The sequence below is a fragment of the Hipposideros armiger genome, unplaced genomic scaffold (assembly GCF_001890085.2).
Source record: "Hipposideros armiger isolate ML-2016 unplaced genomic scaffold, ASM189008v1 scaffold_651, whole genome shotgun sequence".
NCBI classification, from domain to species: Eukaryota; Metazoa; Chordata; class Mammalia; order Chiroptera; family Hipposideridae; genus Hipposideros; species Hipposideros armiger.
In genome coordinates, this window is record NW_017732001.1 from 967,888 (window position 1) to 986,494 (window position 18,607).

Sequence of the window (18,607 nt, forward strand, 5' to 3'; positions counted from 1 at the left end):
AATGTAAATATCCTTTTGTTTTCCGATGGTCTTAGGCGACCCCTGTGAAAGGGTTGTTCGACCCCCAAAGGGGTTGCAACCCACAGGTTGAGAACCACTGCTCTAGAGCTTTGCACTTTAATGATTTGTAGTTCATGATTGTCTTCCCCGGCAGTGTCAGAGGACAGGGCCCTGGGAAGCTGGTTAGTGAGTTGGGGAAGATGGATGATCTGAAACCTGTGCACAGTCAGGCATTTCCGTGATAGGCCTGTTTAAACCCGGCGTCTCCAGGCCAACCAGGTGGCAAAGGTCAGCCTCAGATCTCACCTTGCGAGACTTGATTCTGAAGGTCACATTTCTTCCTGAAGGGCGCAGACTTTCCTTTTCTGTTCCTACAGCTCATCAGAATCGAGTGTCTGCGATTATCTTCAGCGTGGCCTCAGAGTGGGTGGTCAGCACCGGCCACGACAAGTGTGTCAGCTGGATGTGCACCCGGAATGGGGACATGCTGGGGAGGCACTTCTTCACATCCTGGGCTTCGTGTTTACAGTATCCTTCCAAAGGCCCTGCGCCTCCTTGTCTTAACAGTCAGTTTCGAATCTGATCATAAATTGTTCATTGAGATCCAAAGACTGAATGATTCCTATATATTTTACATAAAATCCAAGCATTTCTCTACCTACTTTTCTGGGTATAAAATTGGTTTATTAAAATAATTATTAAATGGTTCACCGTTCCCTGCTGGGAAGTGCTCTACATTTTTAATACAAAATCTTGGAAAACCTAAACCTCATTAATGCAACTCCCTTCTGTCATTCCTTTACATTTCAAAGTGAAAAAAAAGACTTTTTGTATAAACGAAGGGAAGAAGGAATTGATCTTCTAGTAATTGGTTATTTGCAGACCCTTCAAGAGAATATAACAAAGAGTTGTGACCCTGGAGTTCATAAATGGGCTACAGTGAGGTTTATAGGTTTTTGTGCGTGGAGAGAGTTCATAATCCTTGTAATACTCTTAAAGGTGCCTCAGCATCCCCAAAATGTTAAGAAATCGCTGCTTTGAAAACTTCCTACCACTAAATGGAATTTGTTTTACGTGGGGCTCTCTTGCTTATGGCTAGCTGTGGTGGCTGCGTGTCAGCGAAGGCAAGGTCAAGGCCATCAGCAGCAGGCAGATACCCCAGGCTAGTGCCTCTCAGAGCTGGACATCTGGCATAGTAAAAATTTTTTCCATTGAAAGCCTTTATAACAAACGTTTGCTACAAATAAATGCACAGCATGAGATATTTAAAATAGTACCATACACTTTAGAATCAAACAAGGGAAAATACTCAGCTACATCATGTGCTAAATAACTGTTTCTGTTATGTGTTAGGCTTTTCACATGGATTGGTAAAAAATGGCACAGAATCAGTCATGGCACAGCCTGCAGTGCTACCTCTGACCTGTGCTTTGGAATTCAAATGGTAGTTCTCCTATTTTGTGTAAACTACTGATTTGCCACAAATTTCTCTGGCCATAAAGTGACTGAGAAAGTAATGAATTGATTTCAATAGTTAATATATTTTTAAAATTTCAATTTGCTAGTACCCCAAGTAACTGCCTTTTGAATAATTAAAGATTAAACTCTACACAGCAATTTAAAGTAAGCCAATCTCTTTATTTAAAGCTAAATCATCTAGGCCGAAAGAAGGATGGGTTCATGTCCATATGTGCTGTCCGTTTTACATTATTTACAGAGATATTTCATAATAGCCATTTTGTTCCAGTTCTAGCTTTTTTCGTTATTGAGTAATTTACTTTTTTATACTTTATTATAATTTGATTATAACTACTTATTTTTATGTCTGTTGTATCTATCAGCTCTTACCTTTTTTATTGCCCAGTGCTAGGATGTTGGTTAGAATAGTAAAACAGGTACTAAATGAATTCTTATTGAATGAATGAATATTAATTTTCCCAGTCATTCCAGCTTAAAATTTTTTTTCTTCAATATTTACATATTGCATAATTTCCAGTTGGGTATTTCCTTTCTCATAGTTTTAGGTTTGTGCTTATTCTCTTTAAATTGCACATTTTCTATTTTATAACTTTGAGATGGATTGTGTTATAGACCTTGACTGCTCCCCACAGATACGATTTTGATACTCAGTATGCTTTTGTTGGTGATTATTCTGGACAGATCACCCTGCTGAAGCTTGAACAGAACACCTGTTCAGTCATCACAACACTCAAAGGACATGAAGGTAGGCTGTGGAATCACCCACAGGTTTCCCACCTACTTTGGGCATCCAAATTTAGCTCTCTGCTCTGTGGTTTCATGAATGATAAACTTCTGATATCTATCAGATTTCAATTTGATGGACCAGATAGGGGATTTAGAGCTCAAAGAGTGAAAACTAAGTGAAGGTAGGGTGTTGGGATGGGTTTGATATTATCAAAATCCCTTCTAGATTGCTTTGTGGATCATACTTTCTGTTTTGTTTACCTTTTTCAATTAAATTATTTTCAGAAACCTTTTAAATTTTCTTATAAATGATAAGACCTTTGGAAAAATGTTATTATTATTATTTTTTAATTTGTCAGTTTCTAGGACACTGAACAAGCTGGAGTGGATCAATACAATTAGAAAAAAATTAGAAAAAACCCTGTGGGCTGATTCAGCCTCTCCGTGGGAACCTCCCGAGTGGGGTGAAGGGAAAGAAAGACCTGTGGCATTTCATTATTTCTACAGGGCAATGAGTAGGCAAGGCTCAGCGGAAGGGCTTGAAAACCCAGCTAACTGTATTGGGTAAAAAATTAGAGGCTTTGAGGCCGTCTGGTTAAGACTGAAGAATTGGGGGGTGTTTGAAAAGAAAGAATGATGGACTTCTATGAAAATAATGTTCTAATTAAGGTTAAGACTGAAGAATTGGGGAGTGTTTGAAAAGAAAGAATGATGGACTTCTATGAAAATAATGTTCTAATTATAACAGGTTAAATGTTCTCTATGGTTCCAGCTAATCTATTGAGGGGAAATCAAGCTTATCAGATATGGGACTTTTTGGAGGAAAACGGAGAGAGAACATTAAGTTAGAATAGATTTGGGCAGGAAAACAGCCCCTGACAACACTACCTACTGTTTATGACTAATGGTCTCATGACCCCAGGCTCTTAGCGTTTTCTCTGGGTTGCTAAAACCAGAGTGGGTTCTGGTAACTACTTAGTAGTGTCCCCATGGAAAGACCATGTTTACCTGCTACTCTAGCTGAAATGCATGGGGCATAGGATTAAACAGGGTCAGGATTTATGCAAAATTATCTCTGAAACCAGTTTTGCAGGATACTTTCTCTTTTCACTCAAGTTTCTCTGAGAAACCAGTTTGGTTGTTTGCTTTTGAATATGGCTTCATCCATTTTCTATATACCCACCAAAAATATTATTAGCTTGTGTGACTGGTTCAAGTTTATTAAGTTTATTAATAATTTTTTTTCTAGACAAGCAGCAGTCAGTGGAACAATGAAGAGATCTGTTCGAAGAGAAATCTGTAGAAAGATTTACCCAAGGTTATCAAATTTGATAAGTTTAGCCAATATAGAGTGCAAAATGGAAGGTTTGGATTTTTAACCTAAATTCTCTGGTATAATTGTGTGATATACCTACAGACTTTTTTTTTTTTTTTTGAGACATTTAATTGAATTTTCTTAAATGTAGTCACCTTGGGCTGCAAGGTCCCAGAGACCTAGAATAGTCTAGGTTTTTATATTAAGATGTAAGATGTAAACTTAACTGCCTTTTCTCATTAAATATTAATAGCTATTTTTTATTCAAAAGCTTTTTCTGAACTAACCATATACAGCTGTTTTATGATTTTGTGGGACAGAACAAGGAAAAATTTATTTAAACATCTTTGCAGTTAAAGTAGTTTGATGTACAACTGAAAATCCTAATCTTACAACTTCGGATAATGGATGTGTTGTGTCTTCTCTATGACTCGTGATAAAATGTTGAATGGCCCTTTGCACAAGGAAGATACAGTTTTGCTGAAAGACTCAGCTGCTGCTAGTTCAGTCTTCAGCTGTCAAATGTGGGTGTCCTAATGTAGAGTTATATTTAACACACACACACACCTCTCTCTCCCCCTCTGCCCCCCAGGTAGTGTCGCCTGCCTCTGGTGGGACCCTCTTCAACGGTTACTCTTCTCAGGAGCCTCTGACAACAGCATCATCATGTGGGACATCGGAGGAAGGAAAGGCCGCACGCTTTTGCTCCAGGGCCACCAGTACGTGACTATTCATGGGGCTGGGGGAAGACTCTGAGTTTGAGCGGGGCAGGGGAGACATTATTATTTGAAGACTGCCATTTGATCGGGCTCACTGAGTCCACTTTTAAACGCTTTTCTGTTAGTCATCAGTGTCTGGTGTTCTATAGCAAAAAGAAAAAAAAGAGCACAGGGTTTTCTTTCTTCTTAGTCCAAAGAACACTTCCCACATTTCTCTCAGAATGAGTCAGCTTAAGACTGACGTGGGTTGGAGACCTCAGGTGAGGACTTTGACCATGGAAGATGGTGTGTAATATAATACTGAGCCATTCTCGAACTGGATGCCTCACTTGTTTTCTTATATCTACAATGTTTCCTTAAGAAGTAACGTGTGGTTTGACAGTCGTATTCACCTGAGCTATGACATTGTAATACTCAGGCTCTTGCCGTCCAGACTTGAAAGGAAAAGGAGGCCTTTTCCTCCTCATTGGTTAGGCTGTCCTCATTTACTGTAAGCAGTATCAAGCTGAAAAGTGCCAAGGAGAGATTCCCCACACAAGCCTACGGGTCAGGAGATGTTTCCCAGGGTTTCCAGAGGGGCAGGCCAACAAGCATCAGGAAGGGGCAGATTTCTTCACCTGTCAGTGTGAGCGCGCGCGTGCATGTGTGTGTGTGTGTGTGTGTGCGTGTGTGCACGCGCGTGTGTACCAGCGATCTCTGCAGTGTGTGATTCCTTGCTCTATGGTTGTGTTCCAGTAAGGGAGTTAGGCCTCCTTTGTCCTTTGTTTCGGAACAAGTAAGTAAATCTTGTGCACTTCAAGTGGAAATTGTGGTGATTGGTCCAGAAAACCATAGTCATCATCTTACCTCTGACCTGCAGTTCTTAACAACTGATAAAAGTTGTGTTTACTTCATAGAAACTATTATTCTGTGTAGTAAGCTCTAGAACGCCAAGTGTTTTATACCAGAATCCATCTTACCATTACCGAATAGTCAGCGATAAAAGGGCAGGGGCTGGTTCTAACCAGGGGAGAGAGCTGGGCCTAAATGAGGGCAGTTGCTGTCTTTTCCCCCCATTGAGACAAGTGACTGTTGTGTGGTGTTTGCAGTGACAGGGTGCAGGCGCTGTGTTACCTTCAGCTCACGAGGCAGCTCGTCTCCTGCTCCTCGGATGGTGGCATTGCGGTGTGGAACATGGACGTGAGCAGAGAAGAGGTAAGAGAAGGAGCGAGACAAGGCTGAGCGGAGGCATCCCCAGGAACCAGCCGCTCGGTTTTCCACCCGGCCTGCCGGAAATGCCGCCGAGGGGCAGACAGCCCTGCGTGTCACTGTATTGCATCCCCTGCTCCTTTGAGTTTCCACAATCACAAGCACTGCACACAGACTAACCATGTAGGCCGAGTTTCAGCCTCGGAAGCACATTGAAGGGACACCAGAAACAGTCTCCAGCTACCCAGGAACAGGCTGTACTGTGGTGGTCCCACAGCGCCCCTGGTGCAGAAACTGAGAGGTGCGCCAGTGACTAGCTCGGAGCCATAGCTAGGTGCCTGGCATTCTTCTGGAAAGTATGTCTCTGTTCTCAGCTTGTATTTTCCACTGAGTTCAGTTCCATTGTGTCCACGTCCACACAGTGTCATTTTCCACTGAGTTCAGTTCCATTGTGTCCACATCCACACAGTGTTCTTTTCAGGAGACCTGACTTCTTACTTGTTTGGGCCACTAACTAACTGTGAGACCTTGTTTAGGTAAGTACCTTAATTTCCCTGAATCTCCATTCTCTCTTCCAGAAAGTGAAATAGTTGAATGAGATGACTTCTGAGGTCCTTCCAGTTCTTTAAACAGACACTCTTATCTATACAATCTTTTTTTTTCTATTTTAAATAATGCTGCTGTGAACATTCTTGACCTTGTCATTGTGTGATTGCTCAATTATTGATTTCAGACATATTTCTAAAAATAGACCCTTTGGGCCAAGGATATGTACATTTTGAAGGCTTTTTATCAATGTCAGATGATTTCCAGGCAGGATTTCCATTCTCGTCTTTGGTAGTCTGGGCATTATTATCTCTCTTTCCAAATGGCATCAGCAGCCTGTGATGTAGATAGCAAAAGAGTTGATTCCAGAGAAGATTTGAGAGTATCAAGGATGTTAAGGACTTAGCATTTAACTTCAGAAACATTTATTGAGCACCAACAGGGTGGCCATAAAGTCTGGAAACTTAGTGAACATACATCAAAAATGGTTTATTGATATGACGTTGTAATACATACTCTGTTGCCTCTGAACACAATTTGTTCAGCCTGCTGCCCTTACGCAGTGTGCAGGTCCGCGTGCTGTTCTAATATAATCTGTAGCTTGTGTGCTTTGCATCATTGCAGTGGATGCAGGGTTCCTACTGTCCCTGCACGTGTCTGCTTTGTGTTGCCTCTGAATGCTTTGAGCCTCATTATTACTGAATAAACCTGTGTGTCTTAAGCATAGCACAAAAGACATAACCAAGGGGGTTCAATATATTTTTAAAAACAGTGACATTACTCATTTCAAGTCTTTATAGCTGCCAGTTCTATACACAAAGATTCTTGCCTAAAAGAATCTTGTAAGCTAGTGAAGGATCTAGGGTACCCTATGAATAATAAAATGCACTCCATAATATAGAGAAATACTGATTGCTTGTTTTTTTAAATGACCTGGTCAGACAAGTCAAATAAGAGGAAATCTTGATTACGTTTACTGGCTAATTACTCTTTGAATTTTCTGAAAGTCTTTTGGTAGGGCTTAGAGTAACTTGTTATGAAACATATGTGACATTGGCTTAATATTGCAGAATGTGGCATACTTTCTCTGCAAAGATTTCCTGAATTGTGTTTTATATTTATCAACTGCTAGTTACGCATCAAGGACAGCTAGAATACCATTCTGTTCCCTGGACTCTTGGCCTGTCATATTTCAGTCTTATTCTGATGAATGGGAAGCTCAGAGGCTGTGTTCCCTGGCTCATGAGGAAGGAAGCCATTGGTGCCGAGTGGCTGGCTGCTAGTGGCTCTTCTAGGGGTTTAGCAACTTGGATTTCAATCCACTATTCTTATCCCTGTAAGTTCTTTTAGAAAAAACAAGAAAGCAGAAGCAGGATTTCTACATGATTGTGGAGTTTATTTGTACATTGGGAGAAGGAAAAGACAGTCCCATTATTCAAGGTGCTTCCTGTGTGGGCATTTCTCTTCCTTTTGGTCATTTATGGAAGATTACTCCAAATTACTTGTGTACTGGCTGGTAACACTTCCTGCTCTGTTAGCTAATCTGTCTCAATGGTTTGGCAGTGTTGGTGGGAAAGCAATTTGTGCCAAAAGGATGCAGCATTCTTATTAGGTTTTGTTTTGTTATTTTGTTGTTTTTTGTTTTGTTTTTGTTTTTTACTAGCTGAGTAAATATTAGTGCAAAAGTAAGCAGCCTATGATCTGTAAGACTTTGACCCTGATTTAGGGTTTTGTACGATTGGTAGGGCTTCCTTAGGCAAGGGCATAGAGGATTAACCCCAGACTCTCGAGCCCTGCAGTGCTTGCCAGGAATTTCTCTCTGCATCACCCAGAAATTTGCCTGGAGTGTGTCCAGCCCACTGTGGCTGTCAGCACCACACTAGGGGGTAGAAGCCAGTTTGCCTCCCTGCCAGGTCATAATTAGAGGGGCTCCTTTTTGGAAGTAGGCATGAGACATAAAGGAGCAAGTAACAATAATTAGGATGAATCCACTTGAAAAGAGAACTTTATTTTAAACTAGTAGATCACAGAATGTATAATATGCATTAAAATAGATTAGCAGGGCGGTGGGATTATTCTTGTCACATCATCTTTGTCTGGATTAAGCCGATGGAACAAGATGTAGAAAAGAGAGTGCAACAGTCAGAATACTTGATTATAATGTTCTCTTTTGCTCTTCTCAGTACAAAACAAAACTTTTTCTCCCTAGAGAATAGGCACATAACGGGCTGGTTCATGATAGTTTACAGCATAACACTTAATCCTATTAAAAGAAATGAAGGTATGGGTATTTCTTATATTAAAATGTGTGCCAAAAAGCCTGTTAATTACTGACTTTGGTTTTCAGTTTGTTAATCTCAAATTATTTGAAGCATAATTTTTCTTCCATGTGCCTCTCTACCCTGCAGCTCAGCAAAATAATATTCTTTCCTAAACCCCTAGACAGAATTATGCTCCTTGAAGGCAAGGACTCTGTTCCGTGTCATACTCCAGAACCCATGTTTGGACACCCTCGCAGGTTGAAATGGTCAGGACCCCTTCACAGAGGCTGTAGCGAGTGTAGTGGACAAGCGGAGGGACTCAGGCTGGACTCCTGGCTCTTGCAGGACCGCCACCCACTAACCCACCACGGACAGTAGCTTTTGTCTCTGAGCCACCGTTTCTTTACCTGTAAAACGGGGGTAATGTTGTTCTGTATCTCCTATGGTTGTGATGAAATTTGAGTAAAAGAAGGCATACAAAGCACTTGGCATGCCCCCTGGACTCATATGACACTTGCTATAAACCAGGCGCTATGCAGACACCTCACAAATGTTAACTCATGGAATCCTCACAACCTTATGAGGCATATGTTCATACTTGACCACTGCTGTCCTGAATACTTGCTAGTTGTTTCATTCCACGGGACTTTCCCGCACATAAGTGGTACTGTAGGTGTTACACTGGTGTGTGTCGCAGGCATAAGACTACTGCAGCTTTCCTTTCCCCTGCAATTACACATCCCCGGGCTGTTGTCAGCAGGACCTGCCGTGTCGCCTGTATCCCTCAGGGATGTTGTTCTCAGGCAGTATTCCCAAAGCACCTTCTTTTTGCCACTGAGCACAGCAACCAGGAAGTGATCCTCCATTGAGACAGCAGTCTCCCTCACGTGGGCACACAGCTCTTCAGTACTCCTTCTGAGCGCCCTTCTCGTTTCCAACATGTCCCCAGTTATTTAAAGAAACCTCTCTTCCATGTTAGCTCATTTCATTCAATGTGTGGGTGCCCCCCCCCACCACCACCACCAAAGACCTTTGTAATGGCTGTCATACGTAGAAATATTTCTAGTGACAGGTCTGAAATAAGAAGTAGGAAAGCCACAGTTTTGATGAAATAGGAAACAGAACGGGGGACACTCATCATTTAAACTCTGGAGTCCTCTTTCTAACCTATAAAGTTCTCTATCACACTGCGTATTTTATAAGGAAGGGTGAGTATAATTTGGTTTATATGATTCCCCCAGCATTGTCCCCTCTTATCAGAGATATTTTTCTTGAGTGTTAACTTTCAAGATCAAGAAAATATTATTTTTAACTTCGTACTCTTTGTTTGGTTTAATTTATAGAAATTAGTATTTTCTATTTATATTTTCTATATGTAATAAGTATATAATGGCAAGTGATTGAGGTTATATACACTTTTAACGGGTTCATCTTGTAATTGAGTACAATTTGTAATATTTTGTTTAGAGACATATTTTCTCAGTTTTCAACAATTTGAAGACTTTGATTTCCCTGTTTCAACAGAAATTGAGAATTTTTGTGCGAGGATGAGTAAGACTAATGACAGGCTGCACATGTGTTAGGCTGAGTAGGACTAATGAATAACTCGGAGGTTAGTGGGGCGAAAAGAAATGCGCATCAAGAATTCTAGCACAGAGAGAGTTCGCTGCTGGAATTTGGTTTGTGGGCGGGCTGTGTGGGTTCAGGAAGAAAGGGCCTACTTGGGCGAGCTGGGAGGTGAGGCTGGCAAGTCTGTCTGACATGGTGCCCGCCCAGAAGAGCTCTCCTGCTTGTCAGCTTAGTGACCCCACAGCCTTCCCAAGTGGTGGTTCACTGGATTCTGCAAGAAATGTGGTGGGGTTGTTTGTTTGTTTTGTTTGTTTACTTAACTGTATATATATTTCAAAAAACGTTGGCATTAAAAAAGAAATATATAAAGACAGCTCTAAGAGTTCACAGTGAATATTGAAGTATTCCCTCTTAGCTATAAATTAAAAATTGAACAATCCTGTAAACATTACTAAAATTATAAAGACTACTCAAAACACAAACATACTATTGAATACGGCAACAGCTATAATATATTGAGGAACTTTAAAAACTGCTAACCTCCACAAGGTGTAGAACTATTGTATTAATTTCGGATAACTCAGAATAAACATACAGCTGCACTGATGTTGGCCCTGACCTTCTCCTCCCCCAGGCTCCTCAGTGGTTAGAAAGCGATTCTTGTCAGAAATGCGAGCAGCCCTTTTTCTGGAATATAAAGCAGATGTGGGACACGAAGACGCTGGGACTGAGACAGGTGAGCAGCCAGGATTGAATCACCACTGGGTTAATCATAAATTTCATTATTTGTGTAATGAACCTGTCATTTTGTTTGGAATCACACTTTTTCCTACAAATGCTGTGAATTCCTACTTTTTTGATATCACTATCATTGTGTGTGACTAATAATGAGAAAGACCTTTCCTGGGGCCAGTGAGGCTATTACCTAACTATTCCATTGCTTGTCCGGCCCTGGAAAAGCTGGGGTGCATGAAAAACCTGAGAGCCTATTTGTAAATAGATACAGATCTTTCAGTTTAGGACACAAGATTAGAATGAATTATGGTATATGATTACAAGCCATATGCTTCCACAAACAGATACAAAGGAACAATGTAGCTTTCTCTGGAATACCCTTACACTAAGAATTTTAGATTATTCATAAATTGTTCCATATAAGTATACCAGGGATATTTTAGTGTGTTTCAAGTACTATTTTTTATTTTTTAACTTAAAGAAACATGTCCCAAATAGCCTGTAGATTCCAAAGGTGCTCTTATCACTAGGTATTAAAGTAATACTAAAGTTCTACAAAAAATATATATTTCTACAGCAGCCTTGAAGGTAGCCACTCTCTCAGGTTGAATATGAATTTATGCAGGTAAGTAAAAAAGAATGCTGATTTTATTCCTTTTATTACTGGTTACAGCTCTATGAAGGATTGGCCTAAAGTTTGTGTGTGTTCATAAACTTTCTTTGATTTTACTGACAAAGCTGTTCTCTAGCAAGATCGAACATGAGACTGGCAGGTAGCGCAGGAATTGTTTTAGCACTCATAACATTCTAATGGTCTGAAATAGCTCCTGGATTCTCTCAGTAGCCTAGTTCTCACCATGCATGTCTGTGGTAACTAGTAAGTTGTCATTGTTGGGTGAACTCGTCCCTATTTCTAAAGGAAGCACCAAGAAATTAATTTTACTCTTATTTAATCGAGGAGGGAGGAAGCGTACAGGCCACTAAACTTTTAGTGGCAGAAGAATATGTCAAAATCAGTAATAATAAGTGGACTATTTTGGAATGTTCTTGAAGCTTACTTCCAGAGTCACAATTTGAAAGACTAAAAGAAATAGTAAAACATTTGATTATGGATATTTGTTATTTTTTGGTTTTTTAAAAAGATTTTATTGGGGAATTGGGCAAGGGGAACAGCCACGTTGTTGTCCTTCAGTCTTAGTTGTGGAGGGCGCAGCTAACTCAGCTCTTAGTCCAGTCGCCATCCAGCCGCCCGTTGGCAGCTCAGGGCCACTCAGCTCAAGGTGCCGTGTTCAATCTTAGTTGCGGGTGGGCGTAGCCCACCATCCCATGCGGGAGTCGAACCGGAAACCTTGTTGTTAGGAGCACGTGCTCTCACCAGCGGAGCCATCCTGCCACCTGTTAGCAGCTCAGCAGCAGCTCAGTTCCGGTGCAGCTCACTGGCCCATGTGGGAATCGAACTGACAACCCTGTTGCTCAGAGCTCGTGCTCTTAACCAACTGAGCCACTAGGCCGGCCCTGGATATTTGTTTCTTAATGAGGGCATATTACATTCAAAACTTGATTTCAGAACTTTTCTTTGACACAGGAATAGATTTTTCTCTTCCCCAAATCTCTAGTCATTTAGGCTCCTAAATGAACTTGAAGTTGGTTTTAATAATGTTTGTTGACATCAAGACAGGTAAGGTAACATGAATGAACAAAAAGCAGCATGTGACCAATAAAATGAGGTTGTTTGGAAATCCTTGACAGATGTTGAAATCGTCTACCTTTTGCGTGTTAATTGTTACAGTGAATTGGGGTGATAATAATTCAAGGCAAGTCTTCCCCACTTCCATTCCTGTACTCTGAAAGGAAACCACGTGCATTAAAGCAAAAGTTAAGCGCCTCCTTTCCTCTCTCCCTCATTCTGCAGCATCACTGCAGGAAGTGCGGACAGGCTGTCTGCGGGAAGTGCAGCAGCAAGCGCTCAAGCTACCCGGTCATGGGCTTCGAGTTCCAAGTCCGGATGTGCGACTCCTGTTACGACTCCATCAAAGAGGAGGAGTGAGTGTTTGCACGTCTGTCTTACTGTGCTTCTGAAATGGGAAGAGCCTCAAGCAACACGGGTGTATCTTCTCAATTTCGTAAATGATTTCTAAGAGAGGATTCCGCCCTAGACTTATGACTTAAGACACATTTCTCCTGAACACTTAGTAGTACGAGCCCAGCAGCTGGTGGACGTTCTTGGCCCCAAGGCCTCCAGGTGCTGTGCCCGGCAAGGCCATCGCACACTGATGCAGCGGCTGGGCCAGCTCTCTCCAAAAGCGTCCAGTACGCCCACCTTTGCTCACCCATGCATGGACATTTAATTACTGGGAAAACTCGAGAGACGAATGTTTTTTCTTCCAGCAAAGTCTGATCTATTAACTGTTGTTAAATAACTATTTGTGTGTAAGACAAATCTGTCCTCATTCTGTCCTGACTCAGGCAGATCCATTGGGACAGAACCATCCTTTTCTGTCCCTTCCCTTTGAATCGTCTCGGAAAGGAGGAGACAGGCAAAGGGCCAAGGTGGGAAGCTGGTGGGCACCACGGGTGTCGGTCAGCGAGCTCGTGGTGAGGCTCGGGCTGTGGGCTTCAAAGCAGAGCAAGGGGCAGCTCTGTGAAAGAGAGCTGCTGCCTGGACCCCAGAGAGGTTGGGGGACTACAGGCTTTGTAGGAGTGTTTTGCCCACGCTGTACAAGCTGAAGCAGTGCAGTTCCTCGTCCATATTAAAGGCTCTTGTTTTTATGCCTGGGAATATATGACCTCTCCACTAAAAAGAAAAATCAGCCATTTGGGGAGTTTTATAAATCTTTTCTAGAACAGTCTTGCAACTTCTGTCATGAGTTCCTCATCCTTTAATTATATAAAGTTAGTTTTCAAAACAGTAGCCATGCTATTATTATAAGTATGGTTGACCCTTGAACAACGCCGGGGTTAAGTGCCTGCGCAGTTGAAAATCCACGTATAACTTTTGACTCCCCAGAAACTTTTCTAACAGCCTACTGTTGACCGGAATCCTTACTGATAATATAGACAGTCAATTAACACATATTTTGTATGTTATGTGCATTATATACTGTATTCTTACAATGAAGTAAGCTAGAGGAAAGAAAATGCTATTAAGAAAACCATAAGGAAGAGAAAATGCATTTACAGTACTGTATGTATTTATTGAAAAAAATTCACCTATAAATGAATCCACACAGTTCACACCTGCGCTGTTCAAGGGCAACTGTACTTCCTTTATGTTCTAAGAAAACGTATCCCTTAGCTCTTGGTGCAGCCAAGTGAGTTTTAAACGGTCCCTTTTGTCTTTGTTAGTCGGACTTCTCTAGCAACTTTTCATGAAGGAAAACATAACATTTCCCACATGTCCATGGACGTTGCCAGGGGACTGATGGTGACCTGTGGGACCGATCGCATTGTAAAGGTAACCTGCTTAATTAGCCCGGTTAGCATCTCTGCAGATTGCTCCTTCGTGGTGCTGTGAACGGGCATGAGACATCTAGTTCAGTCTGGCTTTCTGATTGGCAAGCTTGCCTTCCCTTTTCATAAGGAACCTATAGCCAGTTGAAACCCTGAGTAACAAACTGCAAACTTGTGAGTCCCATATCTCCTCCACAACTTTTCTGGCTGAGCCCAAGGTTTCCCCCTCCCCAGCTGGCCGGGCTGACCCCTTGCTCTAGTCATTCCTTTCATCCTGGGCAGCAGGCTTCCTAGTGTAAGAAGTAATCACACACTTTTTTTCATTAAGTCCCTGGGGCATTAACACAGAAGCTAAAAGTAATTGTTTTATACTTTGTACCACTCTTTTTTTTTTTTAATTGGGGAATTGGGGGAGGGGAACAGTGTTGGGGAATTGGGGAGGGAGACCAGACAAGTTGTTGTTCTTCAATCTTCATTGTGGAGGGTGCCAGTCGCCATCTGGCTGCCCGTCAGCAGCTCGCGGCCTCTAAGCTCAAGGTGCTGTGTTCATTCTTAGTTGCCAGTGGGCGTAGCCACCATCCCATGCAGGAGTAGAACCAGCAGCCTTGTTGTTAAGAGCGCACACGCTCTATCCACTGAGCTATCCAGGCGGCAGCTCAGCTCAAGGTGCCGAGTTCAGTCTTAGTTGCGGGTGGGCATAGCCCACCATCGAACAGGCAATCTTGTTGTTAGGAGCACGTGCTCTCACCAGCTGAGCCATCCTGCCACCTGTTGGCAGCTCAGTGACAGCTCAGCTCGGGCGCAACGTCACTGGCCCATGTGGGAATCGAACTGGCAGCCCTGTTGCTCAGAGCTCACGCTCTTGAGCTAACTCTTAACCAGCTGAGCCACTCGGCCGGCCCTAAAACATTATTACGATGGGACTTGCACGTGTTGAGATGTTCCTTAAAAGCTTCCCTCATGTTTTGGTGAGCTGTGTTGTTTTATCACTGTGGTCTTCAGATTTTGCAGTGAAAGAAGAGAATGAGTTTTTTGACCCCTTTTCCAGTTTAATGGCTGTTTCGCTGTTGGCGCTCCCGGTTAGACCACGTGACCTGCATCTCCTTTCTTGCAGATATGGGACATGACGCCCGTGGTGGGCTGCAGCCTGGCGACTGGCTTTTCCCCACACTGATCCGGGAGCTGGGCGATGTCTGCACCTCCACGGCCACCTGCACCAAATGCAGTCCTTCCCTGGAGCGCCACAGTAACTGTCACCTGCACGGACAGGAGCCACTTAAACACAGATCTACATTTTTCAAAAGAAAAAAAAAGCATACCGGTGTGTTTGAGGGCATTTGTGGAACTACCTGTGGAAGTGACTGACATGGACAAGGAATTCCTACAACGAAGCTTCCTCATGAACCGTGAGCTAATGTGTGTACTAAAAGATTCATCTAGCAAATGGGAGTTTTAGAGAAAAATATATGGAACAAAAAAGTTATGCCTAGAACTGTCTTAAAGCAGTCGCGAGTACAAACACACGTCCCCTCAGACCTGCTGGCCCAGCAGGGGCTCCTCCACTCTTTGCTGATGGAGCAGGAGTCCCGGGCAGGAGGACTTGTTTTCTCTTTCTTGAGGGGTGCAGTAGAGAGCTCTCCTCATATGCTGGTGGGATATGATTGTGCTTTACACTTAGTTATTGACAGACTTCCTAAAGACCCCTGTTCTCTTCAGACAGCGCCATTCTCTGCACTTAGCACTCAGCCCGCCTCGCCTGTTTGTCCCGCTGGTCAGCATGCCATGGGCGGCCCTTCACAGCTGGGAGTCGTGACGCTTCTGTCCTAACCCAGGCAGTCCACAGGCTTCACTTCCCCACACATGCGCTCTGAGGACAAAACGTTTTTTATGGTGCTGTTACCATGGGAGCCACACGAGCCGCCTGACTTTTTCTCGTTGCAGTTAGTAATGACTGATGGAAAACCCAGCTCCCAGCGTGGGTGTGACGGGACGGGTCTGTTCCATGGAGCAGCTCCGTGCTCCTAACAGACACGCTGTATTTCTAGATCCAAGATGAGCCCCTGTGATACCGTGGCAATTTAACATACACCTCAGGCAAGAACTCCAAAGCTTTTTAAACTATTATATGTTGACTTACAGCCGTAACTAATATTGTTAACATTTCACAGAAGGAAATTGGTAAACCAGAGCAGTAACCGTTATTCCCAACTTGTGACTTGGTTTCATAACAACTTGCAAAATCTGTTATATCAAATGGGGTTTTAAAGGGTTTTGGCCACTTAGTACCGGGATGGGGAAGAGGTGGAGGACAGGGAGCCTACTTTTAATATTCAAATATTTATTTGTTTGATTATTTGTTTTTAACAATAGTACATGAATCTAGTACTTGAGGACTGTGGAAGTGAGTGGAGAGAGGCCTACTTTTTTAAAGACAAACTTTAAAATAGCAGCAGTATTTTTGTTAGTCTTACTAATGGATGTTGATAAAAACTCCCCACTGCGTTACTATTGGGATCTCATGAAGACCACGTGGTCAGTCTATATGATGCAACTAAGGGACTAGATCTTATTTTTTAATGACAGCTAAGAGGCACTGCAACGGTTGATAGGCAGTTAAACTAAAATGGCCAAGTGACACAGATAATAAGGAGAGGGAAGGCGGTCAGGCACATCCTGTGTTAGAATGACTGGCATTGCCCTCACAAATAAGAATGAAGGGTTTCTGTTGCTCCTCATAATTTTTGTGTTATAGCACCTAAGAAGATGTTTTCTTTAAAAAAACTTTTCCTAGGCTTTTTGCAAAATATACATTGCTAACCTAGCCTGGAGGAAAAATTGAGTGATGGTAACGTTTAAATGGCAATGTTGAATGTTAACTTGAGTTTAGCCACATAAAGGTGCTATCCCGGGGATTTTGTGAAGTCCTAAGAATATAGAAATATAGAAAATAGAATATGACCGATTTCCTTGCCACATTGAAGAGTGCTGAACTGGGCTTTTCTTTTTCTTTGTTCTGTAAAATGTGATTTTTTAAATGTCTATGATAGACTGAGCAGAACATCACAGCTGCCAAGAATTTGCCATCGCTTTCAGACTTACTTTTTATTTTTAAAAATTCTTAATGAAAAGCCCCAGTGTTGCATAGAGACTATAAGGCTGTTATAGTGCCTCTTAAGGGGCTAAGCTAATATTAATCAAGGAAGGAATGTATAGTTAAGGAAGAATTGGAGCGTGGTATCTGGAAAAGGAAAGCAGAGTGTTTCAATACGGCTTTCTCTCTACCCAGGCCTATTCCCATTTTTCTGTTTGACAACGCACATGGCAGGCTCGTCTTGTCTCTGCCACACACTAGCAAATGGGGTAATATTTTTTTATAGAAGTGGGCAAAAATTATTTTCTCAATTTTACTGACTGGGCACATAAGGAAAGTATAGCTAGGCTTGTAGTTATTGCCTTATTTTGACTGCATTACTCTTAAACGGGTCTTTTAAAGTAGTTCTTCAAGTAACGTTTGCTGGTTTTTCCATTCCTGAATACTCATGCTAGTTTGTACAAATAGGGATTAAGAAGTACAGAATGTTAGAGAAGAGCCTTATGTTTATGTTTGGATTTAGTATGTATGGGATAAGAAAATGCCAATTCTTCATTTTAAATATGTTTTTAAATTGCCCTTTATTAGTGATAGAAATACCCCAACAGCATTAGGTGGAAGCACTATTCATTTCATTGTACATCTCTGTTCACTATGTCGCAGTTCTGTCCTGCCACCTAGAGGATAGAAGCAAAATATGTTGCTCTAGAATGCGTCACTTTGTTCTCCCCCTAAAGAATTCAGTTTATTAGTTTCCACATTTTAAAACTGTTGAAACGGGCCTATGTCTATAATAAACACAGCAGTGGCTCAGATCCAAAATGTTTTCTAAAAAGAGTTTTCTTTAAATTGAATTCTGTTTCTGTTCCTGGATCTGGTGTCTCTGAAAATGGAAGAAACCAGTACTAATGGTAAACCATCTGCTCATTATAAATGTGAGGTTTAACAAATAAGTAATACAGGCTATATTTATCCCAGTGTCTATTGCTTAATTGTTAATTGTGAGCAGATTATTGAATGCCTACTCTATTTTCTGCAGTTTATTATACAACAACTCTTTGAGCAAGTTGAAGTTTATTTGAATTGTGCAACGAATTTATATTAGAATACAATTTAAAGTGTTCTTCTCTCTAGCCTCTTTTGACTGCGGAAGCAGGGTGATGTCAGTTAGTATATTTTGTCCGTGTACTAGCTATGTTTCTATGAGATATGGTGCCCTGCCTATCCCAGAGAGCTAGAAAACTTTGTCCTTTGCTCCTATTTGTGGGTTCTGTTTCTGTGGGTTTTTTGAGAATATGCATATAATAAAATGTTTCTTGCTTGTTACTCTGTTGCTTAATTTAGCTGTTGTTATGTTTGATCTGGATGCAGAACATTAATAATAGCTACCATGTTTAGCACCCTCTGTGTGCCAGGTGCTTTCCTGTGTCGTATTATTCAATCGTTGTAACACTTCTGCGAGGCATTATTGTCCCCACGTACAGATGAGAAAAACCAAGAAGATCCTGTCTGATTTGAAAGCACACGC

At 41.8% G+C, this 18,607-nt stretch overlaps 1 protein-coding gene across 1 annotated transcript in view; it reads left to right on the forward strand.

Annotated features, from left to right (window-relative positions):
• The window catches only part of WDFY1 (WD repeat and FYVE domain containing 1), a 53,652-nt gene extending 35,247 nt beyond the window's left edge, over positions 1-18,405 (forward strand). Inside the window, exons 5-12 of the mRNA XM_019626008.1 lie at positions 378-528; positions 2,112-2,224; positions 4,113-4,239; positions 5,328-5,433; positions 10,438-10,539; positions 12,451-12,581; positions 13,884-13,992; positions 15,103-18,405. Coding sequence (XP_019481553.1) covers positions 378-528; positions 2,112-2,224; positions 4,113-4,239; positions 5,328-5,433; positions 10,438-10,539; positions 12,451-12,581; positions 13,884-13,992; positions 15,103-15,162 — 899 coding nt within the window. The 3' untranslated portion in view covers positions 15,163-18,405. The remainder of the gene's footprint in view (positions 1-377; positions 529-2,111; positions 2,225-4,112; positions 4,240-5,327; positions 5,434-10,437; positions 10,540-12,450; positions 12,582-13,883; positions 13,993-15,102) is intronic.
• Positions 18,406-18,607: the final 202 nt, after the last annotated feature.